Genomic DNA, 22,698 nt, shown 5'->3' with positions numbered 1-22,698 from the left:
GTCGATTGGCACCGTGAGAGAAAAAAAGCAGAGCAATAGATGCCCAGGAGGCACGAGGCTAGAGGAGGGTCGTTGACAGCTGGGGCGAAGAGTACATTACTTGGGTGCCCTGCCTGACACGTTGGCCCGGTCGCATGGCGTCCGCGGCAGACCAGAGCTGCTTCCGTAGCTCCAACCAGTCGCGCCGCCCGCGGTCCGTAGCGCCAACCACCCCCCCACCCCACACGCACACGCACACGCACACGCACACGCACACGCACACGGCAGCAATTCCCCACCACCACCAGCAAAAGCGTTCGTTGCTTGGTGTCCGCCGAAACAAAAGTCGCCGTCGCCTCTCCTCCTCCTCCTCGCCCTCGCCGTCATCTCCCACACCCCGCCCGCCCATTTGACCCCTTCCGCTCGCTTTCCCTTCCCTTCCCTCCCCTCTTCCTCTCCTCCTAGGTTTAGCGCCCCACCCCCGAACCCCACCCCACCCCACCGCACCAACCGTCCCCTCCCGGACCGGCTGCTTCGTCGGCTCCCTCCCGCCCGCCCCTGTCCCGTTCATGGTGTCGTGAGGGCCGCGCTCCGCGATCACAAGAAGATGCACGCCGCCGCCGCCGTGCTGAGGGTCGCTGTGGTAGGCCTGCTGGTGCTAGTCCTAGCCCACCCGCCTCTCGCCGCCGCGCTTCGCCCCCTCAGGGAGCGTGTCGCGTCCGCCGGAGCCGCCGCCTCCACCGGATCCTGGGCCGATGAGGTGAGCCGCTCTTGGATTGCAAGTTTTCCCCATTTCCTTTCCTCCACACCAGGGTTTTCAACTCAATTTTTTGCCCATCCGGGTAGGGGTAGTGCAATTGGAAGCACCAAACATACTAGTTCAGGCTTAATTTCATCTAAGTACTTCTTTTGTGCCACGCTATGCTGATTCAACTTAACAATGCTCATGGCCACTTGTTTATACAGCATGCCTTCTTCAAGAGGGATGACAATGACGTGAGTCCGTATTCATGGAATATTACAGGAACATATAAAGGTGGTAACCCGCTATGTATCTTTTCCTCTTTCCTTTCCAGGCAATAGCTATACACCTGTTTATCTGACATATCGTCTTATGAGACTGTCTGCTTGTCTTTCGGTTGCTAACTTTGTGTTGCCACTGGTCCACTGCATGTGTTACATTAGGATGTCTAGCGTCCTTAAGGTTCTTGACGTATTATTAAGTATATTATGTACGCAGCTGGCTGTGGGAAAACATATGATTGAAACGTTGGATGAGTGTGTCCTTAATTTCTGAATCTCAGTATGTTGTGCCAAATTTTATGTAATGGAATGACTGTATGTCGCTGTTAGAAGCTAAGAATTACCTTGTTTCTTTAAGCCACATGATACTACTTGATGGTGCCATATCCTCTGTAATGGAATGAATCAAATGTCCTCATTAGGTTGCTATTGAAAAACATACGGGATATAGTGCTAACTTGTCTTATCCTTGATGCCACATGCATAATCCATTTCTGTTGTGATTGCGTCATCCTTGAATAAATGCCCATGAGACATTTTTAGACATTTCTTTTTTTTGCATTGTTCATCACATGGTCTCATTAGTTTTGGTATGTATAGGATGCTACTGCTTACTTAAATTGTCAGCGTGGTTTGTGTAATAACATCACCGTTTATGCTTCAGGAACTTGGACCTTTGCTGCTGCCACAAATGGTTCCTCTAGATTTCTTGAGTTCGTGACATCTAAGGGTGACTCCGTCTTGGAATTATTGAGCACACCAACAAAGATAAGTGGGGTACACTATGTTCAGGTAAAGGAAGCTCCTTTTTAATGCCTTCTGTTGTTACCATGTGAAAACAATGTGTTGCTCCCCCCTCCTCCAGTGCACCAATTTTTTTTGCTTTTATTCTACCATTCAAATGACGAATCCCACTTCATTTTAAACCATGTGTATCATTGTAATCTTGATCAATTTCCTCTACATGCTCTACTGCTCAGTTTGCTTACTATGCTGTCATAACCATGTATGATAGGGAACAATCACATTCCATGATGTTATTGATAATGCTCATGATCGTGGGCCTGCTCAAATAAGATTAGAAGGCGTGTATATATGGCCTTTTAGGCAACTCCGTATGGTCGCAAACAGGTAAAGGTTCAACTTTCTTGTATTATTTTTCTTCATAACTAAAGGCTTTATCTGACATTGATTTATCATGCTTAACATCATCATATGTGTTATTAATTACGCCCACCTTAATCACAGAGAATTATTCGAGCGCAAACAACTCTAATAACTGGAAAGACACATCATATCAACTTTGACTACTCTCAGTTAATGATCCTATGGTTACCCTTCAGGTCCCTTCTTTTGGTGTTATAATTAATTTAGTACTGCAATTTTCAACCTCTTTAGTCCCCGTTCAGAACATAGAGGGAGATAAGAGGAATAGGAAAGTTTCCTATTTGTAAAACTTAGTATTAAAAACGCATTGCCTGGTGTTTGGAATACGAAAGAGAATAGATACCAATGGCATGGAGTAGACTGATTAAAAAACAGAGAGCATTCAGGTTTGCATGCTACTTTGTTGATCAACTTTATGGATGAACCTAGACAGCATGCACCACCTGCTTTCCCGCCACATGTTTTCCCTTGATTCACCTAGACAAAGTTCACCTGCTCCATACTATTGTGCTTAGCAGATATTATCCAGTCTATCACTCCAGTGCAGTTTGTAGTTGCCTCGGGCCTAGGCGAAAAAAGTCCGGTCCAGGTAGATGTTTTGCTTCCCGTGTAAAGCAAGGAAATGTTTCCTTCCCTAAGGAATTGGGACTGCAGTTCCTTTGTTCCGAGCTCTCTCAAAGGGAAATTTTCCAGAGGAAATGAAACTTGCAAAATTCCTGTACTTTCCTCCTTTCTGAATGGAGCCTTAGTTATAATGACGCGATGTGGCGACACTACATTGTTGATGTCATTTTATCATTGGAGTATCATGTAGTAGCATACGTGAATATTTTCATTTGAATGTAAGTAGTCTGTGGATCATCTTTTCTCCATATGATCTAATAGAAATGTACTGATCGTTTCAGTGGCGCAGACGGTGAACCACTTCAAGAAGAGGATTACTTTTTGTCAAATCCGTACCATTTGGTAAGCAGCAGAATTTGCTTATTCTGTCAATGTTTATCCCATGAATACTATTTTCGTTACGTACCTTACGTAACACTTTATACTTGCTTATTGAATTTTCATAGCATTCCACAATCCTGCATTCCTTTACTCGCTGTCTATAAGTGTGCATGTAGTCCCATTCCATCTACTTCCATAAAAATAGCAGTGGACCCATCTTAAAAGTTATTAACATTATTCATATGGGACATGAAATATACTCTTGCTTGCTATCAATAGTAATAGGTCCTTACTAAAATTAATGGACATGCTATGTAATATGCTTCTTGAACCTCCTATTTATCTATCAGCTAAGGATTTTCTCCTCTCAAGTGTTCCAAGATTCTTCTGAAGAGAAGAACCGAAGGAAGAATTGTAAGATTCAGTTTCTACCCTGAATATTCCTTCCCACCTGATGTGAACATGGCTTTGATGTTGTTTTTTCCTTTTCAGCTCTCACATATGACATGGAGAAACATTGTAACATAGAAATTGCCGCTAAGGTGGTCCAGGTGTCGTCTAACCAAAATGGTACTGAATTTTCTTATGGTATTTTTAGTTCGTCTGTCACTGGCAATCTGTTTTCTGTCAGCAATCTTCAGTTGTATGTGCTAAGCTTTCTGTTAGAAATGTCATATTTCAGTAACATCGAGTAAATGATTTAGTAAATACTTATTTTTAACCAGAAGGAGAGCATGAGAAGTACCGTTTGGAGGGCTTGATGGAAAGTCCTGCAGTGGATGATGATGGAGAGTGCTTCTCATCTCTCTTACTAAATGCAACATCATTGAATGTTGAAGCTTACTACAACAAAGCAGTGAATTATACACTGATGGTCACTTTCGTATCCTTTGTGACTCTTTGACTTTTATCATATTTCATTAACTCCTATCTTGGTATCTGCTCTGTGTGAATTCTTAACTGGAGTATTCTAGATCTCGTTTCTCCAAGTTTTGCTGCTTATTAGACAAATGGAACATAGCAACACTCAATCTGTAAGTTTCCTTTTTGAGATCGTTTCTTTGGCAACAGTATAGTCCTCTTGGTCTACATGACTTCCAAATTCAAGTTTTGAGGTACATTTTTATTGCTTGCAGGGAGCTGCTAAGGTTTCTATTCTTATGATTGGGCAACAAGCTATCATGGATGCATATCTTTGTCTACTGCATTTGACTGCTGGGATATTGGTTGGTGAGTCTTATGCCATGTCAATGTTTGCATTTTTGGTTGTCTCCTTTGTACAACTGCTATTAGCCTATTACAATAGGTAGGCCCTTCTATCACTTGTTAGTTACATCCTGATGTTAGATTCCAACCTCCACAATATTCTTGCTGAGTTATATTACCAAAAAAGGTGTTGTATACGCCATTGGTTCTAATTCTTACTGAACATGATGGAAAGCTGAGCCGAAGGCAAAAAATGCGCATGTTGTGATTGTATGCTACTTAGCAAGTAAATATTGTGTAAAGCGGTTTCACTCATAGCTTGCCAAAATCTATACGCGTCGCCCGACCGGACAGGTCTGGTAATTGTGCTAAGTACCCAGTGATCAGTCAAGTATTGATAACACAATGAAAGGTTGGTCCGTGCTTCTGAGCTCTCTGAAAATAAACCTGCAGTTCTAATACGAACAAATTGAACTATTGCATATTTTTATCACTTCTGCATTCTGAATATGAAATTGAATTATGTAAATGTTATTTTCTTTGAAACCCAGTTTAAATTTTGTTTTTTGATATTTCGTGTTATCTCTTGACAATGCATGTTTTAACTTTCCACAGAGTCTCTATTCAATGCCTTTGCAACAGCTGCCTTCTTCAAATTCGTTGTTTTTTCTATTTTTGAGATGAGGTATCTCCTTGCTATATGGAAAGCAAGTAGACCGCTGAACAGTGGAGAAGGTTGGGAAGTAATGAGGCGAGAACTGTCTGTTCTTTACAGCCGCTTTTGTAAGTACTATATATCATCTGGTTTCTTGATTCTATTATATGAATCACGCTAGCAGGTTAACAACTTGCAACCAAAAGAGTGTTCACACATAAAAGAAAAGTACAATAGCATGATTATTGCTGTATATCAACACTGATAAATTCTGGATTTTTGTGTAGTTTCCATAGTAGTACTACCTCCGTTCCGAAATATAAGCCTTTTTAGAAAGCAATTGCTTTCTAAAAAGGCTTATATTTCGGAACGGAGGTAATACTAGATTAGGATGCCGAAGTTTGTCAGATAAAAAAATTTACTAAGTAGCTAACATTGTTGCATGTTCAGCCCTTAGATTTTTACCAACTTCCTAACTTTTCTTTGTTTACGCAGATGGCATTCTTCTGGGAGGAATCCTTCTCATGTATGAATTGCACAATTTCTTACGGCCACTTCTGTTCCTGATGTACTCCTTTTGGATTCCTCAAATTGTCACGAATGTCATCCGGGATACAAGAAAACCCCTGCACCCTCAGTATATTTTAGGCATGACTGCTACCCGGGTTGCCATCCCGCTATATATATTTGGTTGCCCTAGCAACTTCATGCGCATTGAGCCCGATAAGAAATGGTGCATCGCTGTGACAGTATTCATGGGTATCCAAGCAGCAGTGCTCCTGCTACAGCATTATCTTGGTTCTCGATGCTTCATTCCTCGCCAGGTAATTACTACTCTGAACACATGCACTCTAAAGTATTTTAATTGCCACCGTTAGATGTATATTGAGCTCCAGTTGATTCAGCTATAAGAGAGCTGTTTGGTAATTTGTTTTTTAGTACCATTGCTTATCTTTTTTGGCCACAATCTCCAGATCCTCCCTGAGAAATACTGCTACCACAGAAAGGTTGAGGATAACGCAAATCAGCCGATTGATTGTGTTATTTGCATGACTACAATTGATCTTACCCAAAGGACAAGTGAATACATGGTAATTGTGAAATCTCTTGCTGTGTGATGCCATAGACATGTATGCTTAAAGGGCTCACTGTCTCTCTTTATTGTAGGTGGCACCTTGCGAGCATATATTCCACTCTGGATGTTTACAGCGCTGGATGGACATCAAGATGGAGTGCCCAACTTGCAGGCGCTCTCTGCCGCCAGCCTAGAGGAGCAATCCTTTGTACAATATATAGTTAACAAGTAGGTAGCCCAGCTTATACAAGGTATTGCAACCTTTACATCGCTTGTTGCTTCCCCTATCCAGAAAAGCAGGTTTGTATCCCACAATTCACTGTCCCGTGCTTTCCTATAGGTGGGAATTGAGGTGCAATAAGACAAGGCTGCAATCGTGATCCATTTCTCAAAGATAACTGTAGAAATTTGTGCTTTCAGTTTCAGGTCTTTGTTGTAAAAAATCTTGTACCAAGTATTGCACGGAGAAATCTTCCTTAGGCCTGCATCTCACATTACCATCTTACATAACCTTTTTCTTCAGCACTAGTGCAGCTTTTTAGAGCACGGTCTACATGTAGCCTGTTAAACTCGATTTCAAAGTTTAAAAATTTTCAGAAAAAAACCCTGGATATAGTCAATGCTGCAACTCTACCAGTGTGTAAATTTCAATAGGAAATACTCCCTCCGTTCTTTTTTAATTGACTCGAATTTAGTACAAATTTGTACTAAATCCGAGTCAATTAAAAAGGAACGGAGGGAGTACCTTATATTTAGGCTCATCAAAATGTCAGGAGTGCAGATATGGGTGTGGTGAACAGTGCAACATTTGGAACTTCTAAAATTTGACATTTTTGCTGAGCCTAGAATACAAGGTATTTCACATTGAAAATTTGGGTGCTCACAGAGTACATTGTTGACTACTTGTACATTTGTTTTGATATTTTTGAAATTTTGAAAACAAGTTTTTAAATTCTGAAAAACATCAGGCTACCCCATGCCCCAGAGCGAATTTTCGCTTGCTTAAAGGTGTCCTTGTTGTTAAAAGGCAGCAAGTACTCTCCTTTCCACAAAGCCAAAATTTAAGTTTGACTAAATATATAAAAAGTGTATCAACATGTACAATACATGATAGTAATACAATATAATTTAGAGTATAATACAATCTGAGCTTTTGGTGAGTAGGTGCATCGACCATCGGACGGTGTAGAATACAAACTAGCTTTCGGTGAGTAGGTGCGTCAACCATCGGACGGTGTAGTACTCCCTACATTTGTATCGAGACAAAGGTGAATCAATTAGCATGAATCGGAGATAGTAATAAAAGATGCTGCCTCTCTCCATAAAAATACAGTAGATGTTTTAGATTTGTCAAAATTTAGATGTATATTGACACTACTATAAGATATCTATTTATGGATGGAGAGAGTAATTTAAAAACTAGTTGAGATGTATCCCTCTATTTGATAAAGAGTGTACTTCCATAGGTTTGTAAAAAAGTCAAATTTTTTTTAGCGTTTGATTCATGATGAAATATATTTTCATTGTATGTCTATTTGGTAAATACTGTTATATATTTATATAAACTCAATCAAACTTTGCGATAGTTTGATTGTTTCAGAAAATTTGTAATACTGTGGTTAAGAAATGGAGGGAGTACATGCAAATCATAAATGAAACAGTAAATGCCATTAGAAGCGTTCTTGTTTCGTACTCCCTCCAACCGTAAATAAGTCTTGTCTCGTACGCAAATAAGTGTATGTTCTTTTAAGTCAATTTTTTTTTATTAATTTTGACACAAAAATAACAACATACTACCTCTATTTCAAAGCTTAAGACTTATACTATTTTCAAAAAGTTAAACTATGTCAAGTTTAACTAAGCTTTTACCAAAATTATTAACATGCAAAATATAAAATTAATATCAGTAAATAGATAATGAAATATATTTTCTCGTATGGTATCTATAAAATATTATATTTGTTCATAGATTGTTCTAAAAACTTGGTCAAAATTTACTTGGTTTGACTTTAAAAAATATATAAGGCTTAAAGAGCATCTCCAACCGTGTCCCCCAAAGGGATTTGGAGCGCGCCGGACAAAATTTCATTCCAAGCCGCGGGCCCAAAGGCTCTTTCCAACCGGCACGGCCCGATACGGTGTCCGGCACCGAGCTCGTCGTCGCTACACAGGGGACGCTCCGGACGCGTCGGACACAACGAAAAGCGAGGGTAGGAGACGCGGACCCAACACGTCAGTGGCACATAAAAATTTGACCCCCTCTCCCGCCACATCGCGCCTCCCCCGCCACGCATTTCTGCCCTCCCAACATATTTCACTGCCTATCCCGCCGATTCATTTCTCCCTCCCGCCGTCGCTACTCTGTCCCTCCCGCCGCCGCTACCCTCTCCCCATCCATGGCGCCGCCGATAGGTCCCAAAAAATGGCCAAGAAAGCGGCCACCAAGCCGCTGGGCAATGAGACGAAAGGGCCGAAGGCGCCCTTCGTGAAACCGCGGAAGGCGCCGTCTGCGAAGAAGAAGCCGGAAGGCTGGACCGAGGATCAGTGGCAGCAAGACTGCCTGCGCCGCAAGCTGTCGACGGCGGAGCGGGGCGAACGGAGGGCGGCGCAGCTGGAGAAGAAGCCGGTGGCGGTGCGTGCGCACCAGCACGCGCTGACCGTGATACAACGCGGGCCCATGGAGTACGTCGGGGCCAGCGTACATTCCGGGAGTGATGTCCCCGTCGACATCCGGCTTCTACAACGACAGCCCCTATGCCACTCCCGGGTGCGTGACGCCAAACTTGTCGCCGCGGTACGAGGATATGCTGCCGCATGATGGCTTCAACCCCAACACCGTGTTCTACTCCCCGGCGTACGACCAAGCGCCCCAGCGTGAGCTAGGCCCCATTGCGGACGGTGATGTTGTGCAAAGCACACCGTTGGGGAACCCCAAGAGGAAGGTATGATGAACAGAGTAGCAAGTTTTCCCTCAGTAAGAAACCAAGATTTAATCGACCAGTAGGAGATAGAAATCACTTCTGAAGGTGTTGCTAGCCGACTTTGGTAGGGCGCACTACCGGTGTCAGCAACAACGTGGAACCTGCACACAACACAAGCAAAATACGTTGCCCCAACTTATAATGAGGTTGTCAATCTCATCGGTTTTGCTGAAAATAAAGGATTAAACATATAGTGTGGAAAGAGATGTTTGTTTACAGTGAAATAAAGAGAACAATGCTTGCAGTAAGGAAACAGAACATGTATTTACACTAGATGAATTTATCAGTGTAAAAGAAAGGACCGGGGTCCATAGTTCACTGGAGGTGTCTCTCCATAAAGATAAATAACATGTTGGGTGAACAAATTACGTACAGCTGCACAATTGATAGAATAAAGATCATACATGACAAGATGATTACTATGAGATTCATTTGGGCATTACAACAAGATACATAGACCGTAATCCAACTGCATCTATGACTAATAATTCACCTTCCGGTTAGCGTCTGCACCCCTTTCAGTATTAAGTTGCGAGCAAGAGATTATTGCTTATAAATTATCCTTGGATAAAGCATTGTTGTTATCTCCCTAGTAGCAACAACACATCTACAACCTCAGAAGTTATTGTCACTCTCTCAGATTACTAGAGGCATGAACCCACTATCGAGCATAAATACCCCCTATTGAAGTCAAATGAACATATTTGGCCAGAGCATCTACTAGCAACAGAGAGCATGCAACATCACAAATAACATATGACAAATATATAATCAATCTCAACCATAGTATTCAATATTCATTGGATCCCAACAAACACAACATGTAGCATTACATAAAGATGATCTTGATCATGATAGACAGCTCACAAGATCTAAAATAAAGCATAAAGTGGAGAAGACAACCATCTAGCTACTGCTATGAACCCATAGTCCAGATATGAAGTACTCACGCATCACTTCGGAGGCGGGCATGGCGATGTAGAGGCCTCCGGTGATGACCTCCCTATCTGGCGGGGTGTCAGGAAGCTTCAAAACCCTCCCGAGCTAGGGTCGACGATGGCGGTCGCGACGAAACTTTTCGTGGATGGAGGCTCGGGTATTTAGGTTTTTCCCGATCAAATGAATTTATAGGCGGAAGGGTGAGCTCGGTGGGCGCCCGAGGGGCCCACACCATACCTAGGCACGACCAGGGGCTGGGCCGCGCCTAGGGGTGGTGTGGCCACCTCCTGGCTCGGCTCCGTCTCTCCTCTGGACTCCATCTTCGGTACAGTAAAATAGGAACTTCGACTTTTGTTTCGTCCAATTTCGAGAATATTTCTTGACCTTTCTGAAATACAAAAATAGCAGAAAACAGGAACTGATACAGTCGCATCTTGTTAATATGTTAGTTCCAGAAAATATATAAAAGTGCCACGAAGTGTAAACAAAACATATAGAAATTGGTGTAAAACAAGCATGGAACATCAAAAATTATAGATACGTTTGCAACATATCATCATCCCCAAGCTTGACTCCTGCTCATCCTCGAGTAGATGAGTGACATAGGCATCCCAGATGGGCCTGCCGAATAAGGTACCTGGGGATAATCGAAGGCCCACGACCCGAAGTTTATGAAGCTCGGAAGTCCAGTAAGCATCGATATGGAGAATAGAGATAGATTAGGAATAAAAGACTTGTATCAATACGGGAAGGTCTCAAATAAGTCTCCCGGACTTTGTAACTTGTACGATACGAAAACCTCGGCTCTACCTCCTATATAAAGGGGAGCCGAGGGAGAAAGAAAGGATCGAATTATTGTCAACACACACTGACATAGGCATCCCCAATGGGCCTGCCAAAGATGGTACCCGGGGTTTACTGAAGGCCCACAAGTCGAAGAATATGGAGTTCGGAAGCCCAATTAGTATTAAGGAAAGTTAGAATTGTATTAGGAAATATAGAGACTTGTAACTTTACGGGTTGAACTCAGAGAGTCTCCCGGAATCTGTAATCTTGTGTAACACGGTACCCTCGGCTCCGCCTCCTATATAAGGGGGAGTCGAGGGACAAAGAGAGGATCAAATCCATTGTCAACAGAACCCTAGTTTCTTAATCGTCGAATACTTTTCGGCTGAAACCTTCGAGATCTACTTGCCCTCTACTTCCAACTAAACCCTAGTCTACAATACGTAGGCATTGATAAGTTAATCCCTTGTCAATTGGCGCCGTCTGTGGGAATTAGAGGCGACAAGGAGCTGATCTCGATGGCACGTTCAAGATCGTCGACTTCGTCGGTAGCAAGCAACGCGATGGATAGAGGTAAACAAATCGAAACTGATCTAGTCGATTTTGTTCCTCACCCACCCTCCCGTTTGGATGCATATGCGTATCTGGAGGAGCCCATGGAGATGACGTTCGGAAAGTTCCACTTCCGTGTCGAGAAGGAAGGATCGTATCGTCTCGAGGTTCCGATCTCGTCGGGATTATCAGCGGTCGATCCCGACTTTTCGGACTCAACGTCATCGATCGAGTCAGGCGACGAGGAGATCTCGCTGCCACGCTTCATCAACACTATGGCAACCGAAAAGCTCGCCAAGATCTTCGGCGATCTGTCCTTCGAGTCGTCTGCGGACTCTGATATAAGCAGCGACTCAGACAACATCGATAGTTTCAACTTCATCGACAGATCCATCGCCGTTGGAAAGGTCTTCGCCGATCTATATGACGGTGTCACCAATCCCGAAAAATATCAAAGCTCAAAATATCATCAAATATATGCAATTGGAGATACAAGTCGCCCACAGGAGGAGACATCAGAGAACTTCGACAACGCGGGAAATCCGTATGTCGATCCCGCGGATTTCACGCGAGGTTTGGGGACCAAATATATTGGACCTGGAACACGAGAGATGGTACAGTTTCCGCAGGCAGTGTGGGATAGAGTTGCAAGAGCTATTGATGGCACAGAGCCAATGACCATAACGGCGACACCTGAAGAGTTACAAGCGTACCAATATAGACTTGCCCGTACCAGACGAGAGCTCGAAAAACAGAAATTTGAGCTAGATAGAAGGCAAGCCGCAGCTTCCCCGTCAAGCAGACGAAGGGTGGAGTTAAGCCGACAATCAGGAACTTCGGGAGATAGTCACAGAGCAGCTCGAAACAGAGCAATATCTCGACTGCAAAACATACCCGAGGCTGAGAGAGAGAATTTAGTTCAAAACCTCGATATGTATTTTATGTCAATCGACACGAGGGGAAATATTATTCCCAAAACACCAGAAGCTGGATACATGGCGACGCAAGCTTTCATCCTCGCATCCAGGCCACCTCCCGGAGATCCAAGAGAGGCGTTGTATAACATGGCCATGGCAGGAGTTGGAGCCATGGGAACAGCATTTGCAACCACACCTCTCGAAGGATCCGCAAGGCAAAATAGTCCACGACCTACTGCAGCAGTGCAGGACCCCGAAAGAACGAGTGGGGCAAGAGATGCAGCAACCCAAGCACGGGTAGACAGGGCGCGACAAAACAGAAGGGAACGTCGACATTCCCCAGAAACTGACGAAGAGGATATGTGTGGGCTACTGTGCTTTACAAGGCGAGTCCGAAAAACTCGAGTTCCCTCAGGGTTTAAACTACCCGATAATTTCAAAAAATTCGATGGTTTGCAAGATCCTGAGGACTGGCTAGTTGATTATCTCGAGACAGTAAAGCTGATAGGCGGTACTAGAGCAACAGCCATGCAGAGCATCCAAGTACATTTGAGTGGAGCCGCACGATCATGGATAAAGAAGTTGCCTCCAGGGTCCATCGACAGTTGGGACAGTTTCGAGGACATATTTGTAAAGAATTTCCGATCCACATGCAAAAAACCCGCATCACTAGAGGAGTTGAGGGCTTGCAGGCAGAAGTATGATGAATCAATGAGAAAGTACATCCAATGGTGGAATATTATCAAAAACTCGGCAGAGAACATATCTGACGAGAGAGCAATAGATGTGTTTGTGGCAGGAATTCGACGGAGAGATTTTGTCGAAGATCTGGGGAGAACCAACCCAAAGACAACATCAGCGTTAATGGAAATAGCGAATAGATGGGCAGATGGAGAAGACGTTGTTCACAATAAGCGACATAGGTCGCCTGAGGAGGACCGTAGTCGAAACTTTCAAAATAGACGACGATTTCCTCAGCAGTTCTCGAGTTATGATGCTCCTAGCCAAATATCGGCCGGATTTCGAGGAAACACTGGAGGAAACAATCGAGATGATTAGCAGAGGAGTAGCGAGCAGCGAGGCGATAACAGAGACGACTCCCGTAACAATATACAAAATAATGGACCAAGGTTCCAGAGACCATATATATCTCCCGAGGATATGATGAACGGACCGTGTCAGATGCATTTTTATCTCGACAATAATGGGAAGAGGCAGTTAGGGCATCTGCAGAAGGACTGTCGAAATTTTCAAGCAATGTTGAGATTTGCAGGGCAAGCTAACACGCAAGCAATGAATAGAAACCCCCAGGGGCCAAGGAGTGAGATCCACCTTCCGCCTCCTCCCGCAATTACGGATACAAATCGACATCAGCTGCAAATAGCGGCAGCTCCAAATCCACCTCCTTATATCGACACCAACGGCGCGGTCTGGATGATTCAGAAAGCTAGGCCATCTAATAGGGCTCAGAAAGTAATCTCGCGTCAAGTGTTCATGGCAGAGAAGATGCCTCCACCAACAATTGAGTACCTGAATTGGTCGGGACAGGACATTGGCTTTACAATAGCGGATCACCCGCAGCAAGTTCCTCGACCAGGGCAATCAGCACTTATTTTACCAGCGGTGATCGCAGGATTCGACGTTTCTCGAGTATTCATAGATGGAGGCAGCAGTCTAAACCTTATGTATGCAGATACATTAAGGAAGATGAACATATCCCTGGCGAACTTAAAACCAACTGACACACGATTCCACGGTATCACACCAGACAAGCCAAGTTATCCGCTGGGGAAGATCAATCTCTACGTTCAGTTTGGAACCCGAGAAAACTACAGAATAGAAAGGCTGGAGTTCGAAGTTGTGGACTTCCCGTCACAGTATCACGCTTTGTTGGGACGGCCAGCGTACGCCAGGTTTATAGCGGTACCACACTACACATACTTGTTGTGGAGGCTACCTGGACTCAAGGGACCGATTACAGTCAAAGGCAGTTTCGCGTTAGCTGATAAATGCGACAAGGATTTTCATCTACTGTCAGAAACTTTCGGGATGCAAGCAGAGTATATGGCGTCAAGGCTAACAATTGACTATGATGTGTTGCCAGATGTAGGAAGGCCACTCAGGGAACCAACCTTTAACACTACCAAGGATTCTAAGGAAGTACAAATTCACCCGACAGATCCCAAGAAAATGATGTCCATTGCAGCAAACATGGATCTCGCATAGGAAAGCGCGCTCGTCGAGTTCCTCCGTGAGCACTGGAAAATCTTCGCATGGTGTCCAGCTGACATGCCAGGAGTACCCAGGGAACTTGCCGAGCACCACCTAAACTTGGATCCGATAGCGAGACCAATTAAACAACCTTTGCAGCGTTTTTCGGAACCAAACCGCAAAGCTATGCTGTCAGTGATTGATCGACTCAGAGAGGCTGGTTTTATCAAAGAGTTACATACATAGGCCACGTGGGTAGCTAACCCAGTGCTGGTCCTGAAGAAAAACACGAAAGTCCTTCGCATGTGCGTCGACTTCATGTGTCTTAATAAACATTGTCCAAAGGATCATTTTCCCCTCCCAAGGATCGATCAAATTATCGACTCCGCGGCAGGCTGTGAACGTCTTTCCTTCTTGGATGCATATTCTGGTTATAACCCGATCAGATTGAAAGAAGATGACGAGGTCAAAATAGCTTTTATAACACCTTATGGCGTGTTCTGCTACAGAACAATGCCTTTTGGTCTGAAAAACGCGGGAGCAACATATCAGCGGATGATGCAGAAGTGTCTTGCAACACAGATTGGCAAAAACGTACAAGTGTACATCAACGATGTCGTCATAACAACAAAGAAGGGGTCAACATTGATCGAGGATCTGAAGGAAACTTTCGACAACCTTGACAAGTTCCGCCTCAAGCTGAACCCGACGAAGTGCTCCTTTGGCGTTCCTGCGGGAGAAATTCTCGGTTTCCTATTTTCAGCAAGAGGAATCGAAGCCAATCCAGAGAAAATTCAAGCTATCGTAACAATGAGGAAGCCAACAAAGTTGAAGGAAATACAACAGCTGACTGGGCGAGTCGCAGCTTTAAGCAGATTCGTCGCCAGGCTAGGAGAAAAGGCGTTACTGTTCTACGCTTTGATCAAACAAGGAGAGAAGTTCCAGTGGAATGAAGAAGCAGACAGAGCCTTCGAAGATCTTAAGAGAATAATCTCGACACCACCAATCTTGGTGGCGCCTAAGGAGAAGGAGCCTCTCTTGTTATATATCGCAGCCACGCCTCAGGTGGTCAGCACAGTACTCGTAGTCGAAAGAGAGGAAGAAGGAAAACTCCATGGAGTGCAGAGGCCGGTATATTTCATCAGTGAAGTTTTGTCACCCTCGAAACAGCGGTATCCGTAGTACCAAAACATAGCATATGGAGTGTTTACAACCGCAAGAAAACTGCGACACTATTTTTCGGCGCATCCGATAATAGTGGTCAATGAGGCGCCTTTATCCAATATATTAAACAATCCAGAGGCTACGGGTCGTGTCTCCCTTTGGGGAATAGAGCTTTCCCCTCGGGACATCACATACGAAAAAAGAAAAGCAATAAAGTCGCAGATCTTACCAGATTACATCGCAGAATGGATGGAGCTACAAAATACGGGACCTCCGGATTTATCAAGAACCTGGACTATGAACTTCGACGGGTCCAAGAGATTAGAGGGAGCTGGAGCTGGCGTGATACTAGTATCACCTCAAGGCGACAAGTTGAAGTATGTCTTACGGATGACGTTTCCAAACGCGTTCAACAATGAGGCAGAATACGAAGCACTTATACATGGGATGAAGATGGCGAAGGCTTGTGGCGCAACTCGATTAAAAATCTTCGGTGACTCACAACTGGTGGCTCAGTGAGTCATGAATCAATGCGACGCAGTCAATGATAGTATGATAGCATACAAAGAAGTGTATAATGAGCTCGAGAAGCTGTTTGACGGGTGCGAGGTAAATCACATCAGCAGGCTAGGCAATGATGAAGCCGATGTTCTTGCAAACATCGGGTCGCAATGTCTCGCAATACCACCTGGTGTGTTCTGGGAAGAGATAGCTGAAAGATCAACCAAGGTAAAGAAACAGCAGAAGAAGGAAAAGGAGGAGAAATCCTAGGGGGCTAAAGAAGCACCATCGGGAGAAGAGGAGGAACCTAAGGTAATAATGATGATACAGATTCCATGGATGCAGGCGTACATAGCATATATTTCGAGAAAAGAACTACCCGACGATCCAGTTGAAGCAAGGCGAGTTATCAGGCGATCTAAAGCCTTTACTGTGGTCAAAGGAGAGCTGTATAAACGAAGTATCTCGGGAGTATTACAACGATGTGTCACACCCGAGGAAGGAAGGCTAATCCTGAAGGATGTACACGAAGCGGTGTGCGGACACCACGCAAGCAGTCGAGCTATAGCAGCCAAAGTTTTCAGAGCAGGGTTCTATTGGTTAACAGCAATTGAGGATGCAAAGGACATAGTACGCACTTGTAACGCGTGCCAAAGGTTTGCCGCAAAACCTCACTCTCCGGCAGCAGAGTTGATGCCAATACCATTGTCATGGCCCTTTTCCCAATGGGGTCTTGATATGGTGGGAAAATTACACAAAGCTTGGCTAGGAGGATACGAGTACATGCTCGTAGCTATCGACAAGTTCACAAAGTATATAGAAGCGAAGCCAATAAATTCACCAGATGGAGCGTCCGCAATCAAGTTCGTGAAAAGTATCGTTTTTCGGTTTGGAGTGCCTCATAGCATCGTCACAGACAATGGTAGTAATTTCACATCCAATGAATTCAAGGCATATTGTGCAGAGGTAGGCATCAAACTACACTTTGCATCAGTTGCGCACCCGCAGACCAACGGTCAAGTCGAAAAAGCCAACGGCATCATCTGCAATGGTATCAAAAAACGCCTGCTAACACCATTGGAAAAAGCTCGACATACATGGCCAGAGGAGTTGCCCAGTGTGTTATGGAGTATTCGAACAACACCAAATACAGCGACACAGGAAACTCCGTTTTTTCTGGTCCATGGAGCTGAGGCAGTGCTGCCGATAGAAATAGAACATAACTCTCCGAGAGTAACGGAGTATGACGAAGAAACTTCAAGAAAAGCATTGGAGGACGACGTCGATGCACTCGACGAAGCTTGAGATGAAGTATTGTCACGAGTCACCAAGTACCAGCAAGACCTGAAAAACTACCACAGTCGACGTTTGCGACCAAGATCCTTCCAGGTAGGCGACTTAGTTCTTCGGCTTACACCAAAAAGCCATGAGAAACTCGAGTCACCCTGGGTTGGCCCTTACATCGTCACAGAAGTAATCGAAGGAGGAGCATACAGAATAAAAGATAAGAAGACAGGGGTTGTCGAGCCAAATCCCTGGAACGTGGCGCAACTTAGGCGTTTCTATGCTTAAGTCAAGATATATATGTAAACATACAATGTACTGAAACGCCCGCGAGTTTTCAGACGCACTCTTTTCCTTTCAGGGCACCGAGTGGGGTTGGAAGGTTTTTAATGAGGCGGGCTCGCGGTGCTGCAATATAATAAAGATATTGGTGATATACATCTTTTTATTCGACAGGTTCGGGGTTCTTCTTACCCGACAAAGTTTCATTCTACACAAGAACAACTTATACAACATATAAATTTACAAAAATCTTTGCCTTGGTTTGAAATACCTTGCAAACACAATAAAAATAAAGACACTAGCCACCGAGACACTCGGGGGCTAGGGAAAAGAAAAATACATATCTTTGTCTTACAATATATATACAACAAGTTACAAGCTCTTTCGACAAGATAAGCTATCTACCAAAGAAGTAGATTTAATCGCGACCTAGTAGATCATCAATATTTATTCTGTCCTCTTCGGCAGAGGCACTCAGAAAATCGGCATAATGGCCATATGCAAAAAAGTCGGCATCCATTCGAAGAAGGTCATCAATTATCTCTTCAGCCACAGGTGTAACTATCGCATCAATTTTGTCGACACCCATCCGTCGTCGCCTCAGCTTGGTATGGACAGTTTCAACCACCTTGGTCATATCCAGTTTTGAGTGGCAGATTTGAAGCATAATAAGGGCAAATCTGGCACCAGCTACTAGTTGAGCTCTTACAAAACCATGGATTTTGTGCAAGTCCTTAAACTTGGTCATCAGCTCAGGAAGGGTCTTAGGCTGAATATTTCGAGGGAACATGGAGTTGTAGACCATGGACAATGTTTTGGTACAAAATTCAAGGAACTCACGAATTTGACACGCGCGATCTTGAAACTTGACGATTTGTCGGGTACGCTCAGGTGTAGCCCAAAAAAGGGAGCCATGGTCCAGTGCCAGATTAACAAGGAAATTTGATCTTATGTCGACCCGTTGATCTCCGGCAGCGGCGTCCTGATAACCCACAAGTATAGGGGATCGCAACAGTCTTCGAGGGAAGTAAAACCCAAATTTATTGATTCGACACAAGGGGAGACAAAGAATACTTATAAGCCTTAACAACTGAGTTGTCAATTCAGCTGCACCTAGAAAAGCACTAGTAACAGGGGTGATGTGAAAGTAGCAGTAATATGAGAGCAATAGTAACAGTAACATAGCAGCGATGAGCGAGTAACACGAAGCAATGGCACCAGAAAATAGTTGATACTACTTCTAATGACATATAGGACCGAATGAGTATTTGATGATGAAAGATGGACCGGGGTTCCCAGCTATCTACACTAGTGGTAACTCTCCAATAACAAGTGTTGGGTGAACAAATTACAGTTGGACAATTGATAGGATTGAAATAGCATTAAGACAGAACATCAAGTCTATTAATCATGTAGGCATGTTTTCCATATAGTCATACGTGCTCGCAATGAGAAACTTGCATAACATCTTTTGTCCTACCAGCCGGTGGCAGCCGGGCCTCAAGGGAATCTACTGGTAATTAAGGTACTCCTTTTAATAGAGCACCGGAGCAAAGCATTAACACTTGGTGAAAACATGTGATCCTCATATCTAAGCCTTCCCCTCCAGTTATCCCGATTGCTGTCACTCTGGGCCTCGAGTTCCGGACATAGACATGTGCAAACAACTTGTAGATACAATCTAAGCAATAATTATAGAGCTCAAATCTAAGATCATGCCACTCGTGCACTAGTGACAAGCATTAAACACAACAAGGTTGCAGCAACAATAACTTCACAAACTTTATAGATAGACTGATCATAATGTAACAATTCATCGGATCCCAACAAACACAACACCGATTACATCAGATGGATCTCAATCATGTAAGGCAGCTCATGAGATCATTGCATTGAAGTACATGGGAGAGAGAGTACCAACTAGCTACTGCTAGAACCCGTAGTCCAAGGGGGAACTACTCACGGAGCATGATGGAGGCGGTGGTGTCGATGGAGAAGGCTTCCGGGGGCACTTCCCCGTCCCGGCGGCGTGCCGGAACAGAGATTCTGTCCCCCGAAACAGAGTTTAGCCATGGCGGCGGCGCCCCTGGAGTCTTTCTAGAATATGATAGGTTGATGTAGGGTTTTCGCGTCGCGAGGAATATATAGGCGAAAGGGCGGCGCGAGGGGGTGCCTGGGGGGCCCACCCCATAGGGCGGCGCGCCCCCCTCCTAGGCCGCGCCCCAGTATGGTCTGGAGGCCGTGGGCCTCCCCCTGGGTTTCCCTTCTGGCTCCGTGTGTCCCTCGGAGAAATAAGAGGTTTGGCTTTTGTTTCGTCGAATTCCGAGAATATTGCCCGAACAGCTTTTCTGGAACCAAAAACAGCAGAAAACAGGAACTGGCACCTCGGCATCTTGTTAATAGGTTAGTCCCGGAAAATGCATAAAATCATTATAAAGTGTGAGCAAAACATGTAGGTATTGTCATAAAACTAGCATGGAACATCAGAAATTATAGATACGTTGGAGACGTATCAAAAATCCCCAGGCTTAGTTCCTACTCGCCCTCGAGTAGGTAAACGATAAAAAGAATAATTTCTGAAGTGACATGCTACTAACATAATCTTGATCATACTATTGTAAAGCATATGAGATGAATGAAGTGACTCAAGGCAATGATCTATAGTTTGCTAACAAATAGATAACATATAGCAAAAACTTTTCATGAATAGTACTTTCAAGACAAGCATCAAAAAGTCTTGCATAAGAGTTAACTCATAAAGCAATAAATTCTTAATAAGAGGTTTTGAAGCAACACAAAGGAAGATTTAAGTTTCAGCAATTGCTTTCAACTTTCAACATGCATATCTCATGGATAATTGTCAACACAAAGTAATACAATAAGTGCAATAAGCAAGCATGTAAGAATCAATGCACAGTTGACACAAGTGTTTGCTTCTAAGATAGAAAGGAGTAGGTAAACTGACTCAACATAAAGTAAAAGAAAGGCCCTTCGCAGAGGGAAGCAGGGATTAAATCATGTGCTAGAGCTTTTTAAGTTTTGAAATCATATAGAGAGCATACAAATAAAGTTTTGAGAGGTGTTTGTTGTTGTCAACGAATGGTAGTGGGCACTCTAACCCCCTTGTCAAACGAGACTTTCAAAGAGCGGCTCCCATGAAGGATGTTATCTCTACCGAGCAAGGTAGATCATCCCTCTTCTCTTTTGTTTACACATGTATTTTAGTTTTATTTATAGATGACACTCCTCCCAACCTTTTGCTTTCACAAGCCATGGCTAACCGAATCCTCGGGTGCCTTCCAACATTTCACATACCATGAAGGAGTGTCTATTTGCAAAATTAAGTTGCTTACTGATGAATCAGGGCAAAACATGTGAAGAGAATTATTAGTGAAGGTTAATTAATTGGGGCTGGGAACCCCGTTGCCAGCTCTTTTTGCAAAATTATTGGATAAGCGGATGAGCCACTAGCTAGTCCATTGGTGAAAGCCGCCCAACAAGATTGAAAGATAAAACACCACATACTTCCTCATGAGCTATAAAACATCGACACAAATAAGAGATAATAACTTTTGAATTGTTTAAAGGTAGCACATGAAGTATTTACTTGGAATGGCAGAAAAATACCACATAGTAGGTAGTTATGGTGGACACAAATGGCATAGGTTTTGGCTCAAGGTTTTGGATGCACGAGAAGCATTCCCTCTCAGTACAAGGCTTTGGCTAGCAAGATTGTTTGAAGCAAACACAAGTATGAACCGGTACAGCAAAACTTACATAAGAACATATTGCAAGCATTATAAAACTCTACATTGTCTTCCTTGTTGCTCAAACACTTTTACCAGAAAATATCTAGACATTAGAGAGACCAAATTTCAACAAGCTCTACGGTAGTTCTCCACTAATAGGTTTAAACTACATGATGCAAGAGCTTAAACATGATCTACTTGAGAGCTCAAAACAATTGCCAAGTATCAAATTATTCAAGACAATATGAAGCATGTTCTGTTTCCACCCAAATAACCATAAGTGCTGCGGCTTTCAGCTTTCGCCATGAATATTAAAGTAAATTAAGAACACAAGTGTTCAAATGAAAAATCGGAGCGTGTCTCTCTCCCACACAAGGATTGCTAGGATCCGAATTTATTCAAACACAAACAAAAATAAAAACACACAGACGCTCCAAGTAAAGCACATAAGATGTGACCGAATAAAAATATAGTTTCACTAGAGGTGACCTGATAAGTTGTTGATGAAGAAGGGGATGCCTTGGGCATCCCCAAGCTTAGACGCTTGAGTCTTCTTGAAATATGTAGGGATGAACCATGGGGGCATCCCCAAGCTTAGACTTTTCACTCTTCTTGATCATATATCATCCTCCTCTCTTGACCCTTGAAACCTTCTGCCACACCAAACTTCTCATCAAGTTCATTAGAGGGGTTAGTACTCAAAAAACTTTAATCCACTTTAGCCTTGTAGTGACACATTGCAAGAACTCAATAAAACATTAGCTACAGCTCTCCACGTCTAGAAAGCCTTACTTAAAGTCCACAAGAGACAATGCAAAAAACAGAGACAAAATCTGTCAAAACAGAACAGCTAGTAAACATGAATTTTTTAGAGGTACTTCCGTTGCTCAAATCAGAAAACTCAAAACTAATGAAAGTTGCGTACATATCTGAGGAACACGCATGAAATTTTGCAGAAGTTTTAGAGTCTCCTACAGAGAGATCTACTCAAATTCGTGACAGCTAAAAATCTGTTTCTGCGCAGCAATCCAAATCTAGTATCAACTTTCTATTAGAGACTTTACTTGGCACAACAATGCAATAAACATGATAAGGAGAGGTTGCTATAGTAGTAACAACTTCCAAGACACAACAAAACAGTAGAAAAATAAAAACATAGGTTATCTCCCAAGAAGTGCTTTCTTTATAGCCATTAAGATGGGCTCAGTAGATTTTAATGATGCTCACATGGAAAATAGGAAATGAAGCAAAAGGAGCATCAAAAAGAAAATTCAAAACACAT

General features: G+C 43.5%; 1 protein-coding gene across 2 annotated transcripts; it reads left to right on the top strand.

Annotated features, from left to right (window-relative positions):
- Positions 1 to 571: 571 nt before the first annotated feature.
- On the top strand, positions 572 to 6,542 carry LOC124669778 (transmembrane E3 ubiquitin-protein ligase FLY2-like). 2 transcript variants are annotated; one of them, XR_006992322.1, is made up of 15 exons: positions 572 to 739; positions 946 to 1,015; positions 1,667 to 1,794; positions 2,018 to 2,133; positions 3,075 to 3,135; positions 3,465 to 3,528; positions 3,607 to 3,684; positions 3,840 to 3,997; positions 4,089 to 4,148; positions 4,251 to 4,344; positions 4,936 to 5,103; positions 5,471 to 5,799; positions 5,950 to 6,066; positions 6,143 to 6,301; positions 6,391 to 6,542. XR_006992322.1 is itself a non-coding variant. In XM_047206321.1 (14 exons), exons 1-14 carry the CDS (start codon positions 587 to 589, stop codon positions 6,242 to 6,244), a joined length of 1,698 nt encoding a protein of 565 aa, XP_047062277.1. In that variant the 5' UTR covers positions 572 to 586; the 3' UTR covers positions 6,245 to 6,542. The 2 variants fall into 2 exon arrangements, 1 of the variants encoding a protein (XP_047062277.1); XM_047206321.1 differs by having other exon boundaries at positions 6,143 to 6,542.
- Positions 6,543 to 22,698: the final 16,156 nt, after the last annotated feature.

Source organism: Lolium rigidum, chromosome 7 (assembly GCF_022539505.1).
Source record: "Lolium rigidum isolate FL_2022 chromosome 7, APGP_CSIRO_Lrig_0.1, whole genome shotgun sequence".
NCBI classification, from domain to species: domain Eukaryota; kingdom Viridiplantae; phylum Streptophyta; class Magnoliopsida; order Poales; family Poaceae; genus Lolium; species Lolium rigidum.
Note: the sequence above shows the minus strand (reverse complement) of the source record. Positions and strands in the feature narration are given on the sequence as shown.

Coding starts and splice junctions, on each gene's coding strand:
- LOC124669778 (XM_047206321.1), top strand. CDS start 587: ATGCACGCCGCCGCCGCCGTGCTGAGGGTCGCTGTGGTAGGCCTGCTG. Junction 1,016..1,666: donor TATTACAGGAACATATAAAG/GTGGTAACCCGC, acceptor TTTATGCTTCAG/GAACTTGGACCTTTGCTGCT. Junction 3,685..3,839: donor GGTGTCGTCTAACCAAAATG/GTACTGAATTTT, acceptor ATTTTTAACCAG/AAGGAGAGCATGAGAAGTAC.